The following is a 9,189-nucleotide window of genomic DNA, read 5'->3' as shown; positions in this document are numbered from 1 at the left end:
ACTAAAATGAAAAAAAGCACAAATTGGCCTGGTCTTTAAGGGGTTAAGGTGGTTTTCCAATTATTTGGATCCTGGAAAGTTGTCATAGATAAATAAAACTGCTATAGTAGATTTTTAAAAATCTCTCATGCTTTAAGTTCTGATGCTACACATGAGCTGCACACTTTCCCCAATACTTCCGGGGTTAAAACATTAAAGGAACATTCCAGGTTAAACAGATACACTGTGTTATCCCTGGTGCAGGGTCTGAGGAGGCGGAGCATGACACAGCACAGCACAGAAAGAACGCCTGTGTCATGCTCCGCCTCCTCAGACCCTGCACTACCCTGTGTATCTGACTCTAACATGGCTTCATGTTGCCTGAAACGGTGCGCCAGATTCCACCTAAGATGTCAGTACAACTGGAGGTCCCCTTGAAGACTTTATAAAAAGTGTCTGGGACTTTGGTCCATGTAGGCACCATGAAAGTTGTCCATATTGGAAAATAGAAAGAGTTCAAGTTCAGGCTGGTAGTTCTCTGGATATTTCTGTATCCTCCTGTAAATAGAGAAAAAAAGGTGAATATATAAGTACGTACACCCACGCGATATCCCGTCACATCGAAAAGATCAGTTTAACCACGTCCCGCCAAAAAGGAGCATGATACTGGTAATGTTTTTTGTTTTTTTCTGACCCTACAGATCCACTATTCATAGAGTAAAGAAAAGAAAATCCCTGGTAACCCCCGTTTCCTCCATGCCACAGGCGGTATATGGGCAGCTAGAGTAGCTCTGAAGTGCGAGAACCCCACCAAACAGCTCCCATACCTCAGCTTCGTGAACCATTGCGTGTGAAATAGGAGAGGGACATTAGGGTAAACTGAGGCCACCCCTGACTTTTTGGGATAATTGGATTTTTCCTGTAATAAACAAAAGTCAGTATCATGTCGAATCTCTAACTGTATGTGGCTTGAATCCAAACCCCCCCCAAAAAAAAATATTAAAAAATTCTTCAAAAATAGCACAAAAAATAGGTATGGGGAAATCGGACGCAATAATGGATTCTGAGAGCCTTACAGGACAACATGCAACCTAGATATCCACAACGGTGGAAATGTACCGTCAAGCACAGCGGCCACCGGCGGATTTTTTTTTTAAGCCTGACCCCAGGGTGTTTGCCAGGCTGGTTACAATATAAAAAAAGTTTGTTTTGAGATAAGTATGACCAACCGTTAACTTCTCAAGTCATAGACCCTTCAGGACAAAATGGCAGCAGTAGAGTGGGGAACACTGTTGCCTTATATCACTTGGGCCATGGGTTCGAATCCAACCAGGTCAACTTGTTCTTGTTGGGGTTCCTCAAAGGAGATATTGATGGGTCAAGTTTCTCCCTATGATATTGAGCCTGTGTATGTGTTCAACCAAGGACGAAGCAAGGTCCTGGTTACTACCCAAAACACTGGCCCAAGAACCTGCCTGAGCCACCCGAGTGGTCATCTGCCGATATCTCATGGAGGTTACCAAGGTTAGAGTCCTCAGTCATGCACATCGTCATTATGACATTTCCTTCAGTCTATCGTCCACAATCATGAGTGATAGAGCAATACAGTCTATCACATAAAAAGTCCTACAAAAAGGAAATGATTCAGACCCGTGTAAACCACACGCGGAGATTTCTACATGCGACGCACAGTTACTTGTCGGAAATCTGACGTGAAGAAGCTCGGGGACTGCGTGATGTGGTGAAATTTTTCAAAAATTGCTTTCTATATCCTGCCGCTCTGCATGCCCCTTCACTATAGGCAGGTGCCACCGCTCCGTGATATTCTTTCTTGGGACATTAAATCATAATTCTTTGGTAATTCAAGTCGATGGGGACAGAATATGGAACTCGGTCCTTAATTTCATGTACGTGCACTATACATTGTCCCACTGGGAATCACTGGAATCTTACCTGCCCTCAGCTCAGTGGTGTTTTGGTCCTAAATGACCAGACACTTAAAGGGAAGGTGTCACGAAAAAATTTTTTTTTATATGTTTTTGCTTTTAGTATGTTATTAAAATACATTTTGTTTATCTGTGTTTTTGTGTTTTACTTTTTTCTATTTTCTTTCTTTTACTTCCCTATGGGGGCTGCCATTATTTTTTTTCATCCCTGTATGTGTCGATTAACGACACATACAGAGATGGAAAACGGCACATACAGCCCCATAGAGAATGAGAACGGGAGCCGTTCCATTTACTATAGCATACGCCGTCTGTGTGGGAACGGCTCATGTGCCGCTCCCACACAGTCCAAAAGGAAGGTCTTTAGCCGAGCGACATCCGGCGCCATTTTCATGTGGACCGGAAGCCGTGGCCGGACAGTAAGATGACTAATTCCGTTCGCGGCTTCCATCCATATGTTCAGAAGCAAGGACTAGGAGCGGAGGGAGCGGCGGCAGGAGCAGGTAAGTTATGTTTGTGTATGTTCGTGTTTTCGTGTGTGATTACCACTGTATCTAATCCTCCTACACTGTGCATTCGCTCAAAAAATGGTGGCACACGGTGTAGGAGGTTTGAACATTCAACCCCCTCCTTTCTCCTGGCACTAGCCAGGATAAAGGAGGGGGGATTGTGTAAGGACACTAGAGCGAGTGTGTCTTCTCCAATTTTGCAGCATAAAGCAATGAGGTTGCTTTACCACATGCCAATGCTGCAATTTTGGGAATTCCTCCCTCTAGTGTCCAGCACATGGAAATGTTATAAATTATAATCTAATTTATAATATTTCCTGACTTGTGAAAAAATTTTAAAAATTAGAACAATGTTTAATAATTTATACACTAAGGCCTCATGCACACGACCGTAGCCGTGTGCACGGCCGTGATTTTCGGGTCGGCCGGCTGCGGACTGTCAGCGGACTGTCAGCCGCAGGCCGCCCGCACATGCACATGGCCGCGGCCATTGTTTTCAATGAGCCCGGACCGCAGAACCGGGCCGTAATAAGACATGGCCGTTCTTTCTGCGGTCCGGGCTCCCGGGCCGTGCACGGACCGCAAAAACTATGGTCGTGTGCACGGCCCCATAGAAAAGAATGGGGCCGCAATTCTCCCGTGGATTTTCGGGGGAATTGCGGCCGCAAAAACACGGTCGTGTGCATGAGGCCTAACTGTTTAACTAAAAAATATATATATATATTTTTTTCTAGCGACACATTCCCTTGAATTGTTTTTGTGCACCTGGTGGTTTGACGGCCCTAATTTTTACATTTCTTGGGCTGCCAAAATAATTTTTTTTTCATAACTTTTTTATAGTATTTTATTCCTTTTTAGCCTTACAACAGGGTAAAATGTACTAAAAATAAAAAAACTACTTTTTTTTTATTTCAAGTTCTTTCTTTTTAAAAAATTTGCCAATTCACAGTAAAACAATTTACAATGTGTTCCTTATTTTGTTTCGGTAATTTCGATGTTTTATATTTATAGTCCTGGGTGATCGGGGTGGCTATGGTTTGGTTATGGTTTGGGTTGGCATGGGTGGTGCATGTTTTTTTTATTTTATCCATATTTTATTTTATATCATATTTTGTTAGGACCCAATAGGGCATAAAATACATTCATACTTTATTTTTTACCTTTTTACTCCACCACCTGTACTATTGAAATATAAAAAGTGGGACTAACTGGGGCTGCTGTTCTCAGCCTACTCAGAGACACTCATTGACTGGCTGAATTTTTTGCCCTCCACCAAGCCAAGCTTCCCAAAAAAGGCTGAAGAAAAATGTGCTATTCCCTGAAAGTTTAATGATGTTGTCTGGCATGGAACCCCTGATTGAGTTAGATGGAAACCCAAGGTTCCTCGGTTAGGAACTTGAGTATACCATTGGGTGCCATATAAAAGGCATTCGAAAAGTATTCAGACCCCTTTCACCCGTTCTTCTCAGCAGATCCTCTCAAGCTTCATCATGGTTGGATGGGGAACATCAATGGGGAAATCAATCAATTTCTTCAGAGATGTTCCATCAGGTTCAAGTCTGGAAGCCTCTTCTGCATTGTGTTGGCTACGCGCTTACGGTCATCGTCTTGTTTTCAAAAAGGATCTCTTTGTAGTCCACTTCATTCATCTTCCCCTCAATCCTGACTAGTCTCCCATTTCCTCCAAACCTCCCTGCAGCATGATGTTGCCACCACCATGATTCCCAGTAGGGGTGGTATTGGCCAGCTGATGTGAAGAGGTTTCTTCTAAACATGACGTTTGGCTTTCAGGCCAAAAAGTTCAATCTTGGTTTCACTAGACCAAAGAATTTTGTTTCTCATGGTCTGAAATTTTTTGCAAACTTCAATCGGTCAATCATAAAGGCCTGAATTGGTGGAGAGCAGCAGAGATGGTTGTCCTTGTGGAACGTTCTCCCATCTCCACAGCAGAATTTGGTCTGAGAGATCATGTAAAAAGAGTCCAAAGTTCGTCCATTTAAGAATGATGGAGGCCACTGTGATCTTCAGGACCTTCAATGATGCAGCAACTTTTTGAGAGCCCTTCCCCAGATCTGAGCCTTGACACAATTCCATCTCTTGTCTGAGGTCTACAGGCAATTCCTTCGTCTTTATGGCTTTGTTTATGAGCCTTTAGTATCTCGAAAAAGGGGCATAGCTACAATGAGTCACAAAATCCACCAGATTTATTAAGGGCGTGTGGAATTTTTTTGTGCAAAATTCTGGTGTAGGGTACACCAGCCATGAGTTGGAGTAAGACGGAGAAAAACGTGTAAGATGTCTGCCTCATTGTGTGTAAAATGATGACAAAAAGGGCATTTCAAAATGTAGGAAAAAGCATAGGGGCGTGAATACTTTTGGAATGCATCACTGACTACCTAGAAGATACCAGGGATCATACGTTATATATCCCACCGGACCCTGTTATATGTGCAAAACTACCACAACAGTAAGAAATTTCAATGGATGATGGCTCGTCCTCTTACCTCATTTGCATGTTGTGCGGTTTCACTTTCTATGTCGAAACGCTTGACCGGAACCAGTGGTGGAAACTCTCGGCCAACATTTCCAGCCGCAACGTCTTTGGGCTGCTGAGAAGACTTTATACTCCTCTTCTTCCAATGGGTTAACATTGAATCTACTCTTTCAGAAGGATTGCGGGGGTTTGGTGGCTTCTGTTCCATGGATATAATGAAGTCAACTTTTTGGTTATCGCTGTTGAGTTCCACCGGTAAAACAATTTTTTGCAAAGTCGAATGCTTAACATGGTTGTTCTCTCCTCCTGGATTTTCCTGTGGTGGTTTCTTCACTGATGGTCCTTTACGAATGACGGAATATAAAGGTTCGGTAAGAACTCTTGAAGTTTCACCGTCTCGGGTCTTAATATCTTCATCCTTCTTATTGACTTCATGAAGACCACATTTTGTCTCCCGGTACAATGGAGGGTCTTTCACCTCATTTGCCGATACATATAAAGGGTTCGTCCGTTCTAGTTTAAGGGATTCTTGGTTTTCTGGTGTGGTTGTATCTGGGGTTGCAACGAAAAAATGGAATTCAGATAAGTTTTGTATCCATGTAAAAGTTTTGAATTTTTTTTTCTCAACAAGGCGGTTTCCAAAGAGTCAACCTAAAGCTATCCATGTAACTTCTTGGCCCCATCCCATGATCGGGCAAGAACTAGGCCATGTAGGCCGGGGCATAACTATAGGTGGTGCAGACCCAGGCCCTGGCACCTGAGGGGGCCCAAAATGTCTCTACCCCATATGAGGAGACAGTACCCTAAGTTACGTGTCATGGTTGGAGCAGATTTTGCATTGGACCTATAAGTTACATCTCTACATGTAGGGGGAACGTTACGGATACTTAGAATGGTTAGAAGAAGAACGCGTGAAGTTTTTACAACTTTTTGGATAACCCGGTCAGTGATCAGGAACATAGTGCCCGATGTCGGTAGCACGCTTGGGGATCCCAGCCTGGAAAAATATTTCATTGGCTACAAGTGTACTAAGAAATTCTTCTTTGGTAGTAAAACACAATTGTACCACATAGTAACTCCAACAATGCGCCCAATTTTGGCATTCCTTCCTGGGCCACCTGAAAATGGGCCAGTTTGAATGGAAGTCACCCTGCAGTCTCCTAACCCCCTGGGTAACAGTTGGCGGCCACGAAAATTACAACTTTGGCTCGCTGGAGTGCCATGTATCCCTTCATTGTTTACCAGGCACAGCGCCGTACATTTGGTAGTGGCTGTGCCTGGTACTGCAGCTCACATCAGCTGCAGTACCAGGCACAGCCACAACCGAATGAATGGTGCTGTGCCTGAGTAAACAAGCTTCATGCAGCTGATCCGTGGGGATCTGACTCCAAGGATAAGCCATGAATATTACACTAGCAGAAAACCCCTTTACAGGATTTTTTAGTTGGGACAACCTCTTTAATTACTCTGTAATGCAAAGTTCTGGAATATTCTAATATAAAGATCTCTGCTTGCTGTCAGTGAAATAAAACAAATTTTTTTGTTTACCTCCAGGATGAACAGAACTATAATTTCTGACCGCTGAAGGGTTGTTACACTTGTAGACAGTTTTCTATGAGCTAAACAGCCTGCACTCCAGACTACATTTTATCTGCACTGATACATTGTAACAAACTATCAGAACAGAAGTGAGATTTGTGTTCATCGTATGTTTAGCTAACAGAGTATTGCTGGAGCATTGTATTAATCCCTTTACTTTATTAGGTCTGTATGGATCTTCAGCCTCTTCATGTAAACTAGAATGTTCCCATTCACTGCCAGCAAGCATGTATCTTGAAAGCAAATTTGATTTGAAACACAAAGTATATTAGAAAGTGCCATTGTAATACTTACTGCTCAGTGCTTTGTCCTGGTGCGTTTCTGCCAGTCGTTCCTTTATCTCTTTGACAGAGTCATAGAGAGGGTCTTCAACCTCAGGTGCAGGTGGAGCAGCCTGTAGTTTCTCTGGGGGTAGCGGAAGGGGGTAATCTCTGTGCATTAGAGCCGGAGATGTTTTATGACGCTCATTCTTTACAGAGACATGGACCATACCATTTTCCAGCCTGGGGGACACATTATTCTCTTTTTCTTCTGAATTCACTTCAGTGTCTGCAGGGGAAAGAAGGGATCACCGTAAGCCAACGTGCCTGACATTACATAAAAGACTGCTCACATTTACATCAAACCTAGTTGTTCACATCAAGAGGTTAAAAACTAGCCCTGACCTAGTCCTGCTCACGCAGCTGAAGTTTGTTACAGTGTATCAGTGAAGTTAAGCGTTATCGGTCTGCCGTCCAAGACAATACAGAAGATGGATGTGTGCTGCTGTCGCTGTGTTTAGCTCACAGAGAATTACCTACACTGATACAAGGAAGAAACTCCCAGCTGTGTGAGCAGGACTAGGTCAGGTTAGGCTTACACTCTTTGAATGAAAACATAAATCACCCCATTCATTGACAACAAGTAGAGGAATTGCAAAGTAATTTAGAAAGTGGTAGTTTTTTTTTCTTTGAACAGGGTTTCAGCAAATAAATGGAATTTTTTTGTATAACGAAAAATGTCACAATTTCACTATTAATTCCTTATGGTTTTCAATATCTCTGCTTGCTGTCATTCAATTGGAACCTTCTTTCTTCACTTCCAGTGGATAAAAACTGTCCTGGTCACGTGATGGACACGCAGGTGTACGGCTCGCTACAATAGACAGCTCTGATAACCGTTTTGTAATGAGCCGTGCACCTGTGTGTCCATTACATGAACAAGATACTTTTTCATCCACTGGAAGTGAACAAAAGAAGGCTCCAGTTGAATGACAGCAAGCAGAGATCTTGGCACCTTTAAGCTTCGTTTGATTGGACAAGATACGGAGACGCTTCTGACTTCTTGTAGGATCTTATAACACATTTGGTAGATGTAGTCCGGCTGTGTGGATGATGATTCCTCATCAGTATGTCTTATATCCCAACGGCCGGGACACTTTCTTGGCTCCATCTCCTGAAATCATCAAAGGTGCCAAAACCAGACGGCTAAGGCTGGGACCTGCCGGGCTTCCCGAATATCATGATACATCCTCTCTATTCAGATACCGGGAAAGTGCTCCACAGGGAAAGTGCTCCACAAGGAAGGTGCTCCACAGGGAAAGTGCTCCACAAGGAAGGTGCTCCACAGGGAAAGTGCTCCACAAGGAAGGTGCTCCACAGGGAAAGTGCTCCACAGAGAAAGTGTTCCACAGGGAAAGTGCTCCACAAGGAAAGTGCTCCACAGAGAAAGTGCTCCACAGGGAAAGTGCTCCACAGGGAAAGTGCTCCACAAAGAAGGTGCTCCACAGGGAAAGTGCTCCACAAAGAAGGTGCTCCACAGGGAAAGTGCTTCACAGGGAAAGTCCTCCACAGGGAAAGTGCTCCACAGAGAAAGTGCTCCACATGGAAAGTGCACCACAGGGAAAGTGCTCCACAGGGAAAGTGCTCCACAGGGAAGTGCTTCACAGGGAAAGTCCTCCACAGGGAAAGTGCTCCACAGGGAAAGTGCTCCACATGGAAAGTGCTCCACAGGGAAAGTGCTCCACAGAGAAAGTGCTCCACAGGGAAAGTGCTCCACAGGGAAAGTGCTCCACAGAGAAAGTGCTCCACAGGGAAAGTGCTCCACAGAGAAAGTGCTCTACAGAGAAAGTGCTACACAGGGAAAGTGCTCCACAGAGAAAGTGCTCCACAGAGAAATTGCTCCAGAGAGAAAGTGCTCCACAGGGAAAGTCTTCCACAGGGAAAGTGCTCCACAAGGAAAGTGCTCCATAGACAAAGTGCTCCACAGAGAAAGTGCCCCACAGAGAAAGTGCCCCACAGAGAAAGTGCCCCACAGAGAAAGTGCCCCACAGGGAAAGTCCCCCACAAGGAAGGTGCTCCATAGAGAAATTGCTCCACAGAGAAAGTGTTCCATAGAGAAAGTGCTACATAGAGAAACTGCTCCACTGGGAAAGTGCTCCACAGGGAAAGTGCTCCACAAGGAAGGTGATCCACAGGGAAAGTGCTCCACAAGGAAGGTGCTCCACAGGGTAAGTGCTCCACAGGGAAAGTGCTCCACAGAGAAAGTGCTCCACAGGGAAAGTGCTATACAGGGAAAGTGCTCCACAGGGAAAGTGCTCCACAGGGAAAGTGCTCCACAGAGAAAGTGCTCCACGTGGAAAGTGCTCCACAAGGAAGGTGCTCCATCGAGAAAGTGCCCCACA

At 44.3% G+C, this 9,189-nt stretch overlaps 1 protein-coding gene across 1 annotated transcript; it reads right to left on the bottom strand.

Annotated features, from left to right (window-relative positions):
• Positions 1-371: 371 nt before the first annotated feature.
• Positions 372-7,029, bottom strand: LOC142760612 (uncharacterized). Its single transcript, XM_075863801.1, has 3 exons — positions 6,822-7,029; positions 4,939-5,480; positions 372-537 (listed from the first exon to the last, which is right to left on the bottom strand). The coding sequence occupies exons 1-3, from the start codon at positions 7,015-7,017 to the stop codon at positions 502-504; spliced, it is 774 nt and encodes a 257-aa protein (XP_075719916.1). The 5' UTR covers positions 7,018-7,029; the 3' UTR covers positions 372-501.
• Positions 7,030-9,189: the final 2,160 nt, after the last annotated feature.

This window comes from Rhinoderma darwinii, chromosome 4 (genome assembly GCF_050947455.1).
Source record: "Rhinoderma darwinii isolate aRhiDar2 chromosome 4, aRhiDar2.hap1, whole genome shotgun sequence".
Classification (NCBI taxonomy): Eukaryota; Metazoa; Chordata; class Amphibia; order Anura; family Rhinodermatidae; genus Rhinoderma; species Rhinoderma darwinii.
This window is presented reverse-complemented; position numbering and strand designations above follow the sequence as displayed.

Coding starts and splice junctions, on each gene's coding strand:
- LOC142760612 (XM_075863801.1), bottom strand. CDS start 7,017: ATGGTCCATGTCTCTGTAAAGAATGAGCGTCATAAAACATCTCCGGCT. Junction 5,481..6,821: donor CCAGGACAAAGCACTGAGCA/GTAAGTATTACA, acceptor TTGCAACCCCAG/ATACAACCACACCAGAAAAC. Junction 538..4,938: donor CCGCACAACATGCAAATGAG/GTAAGAGGACGA, acceptor CTCTATTTACAG/GAGGATACAGAAATATCCAG.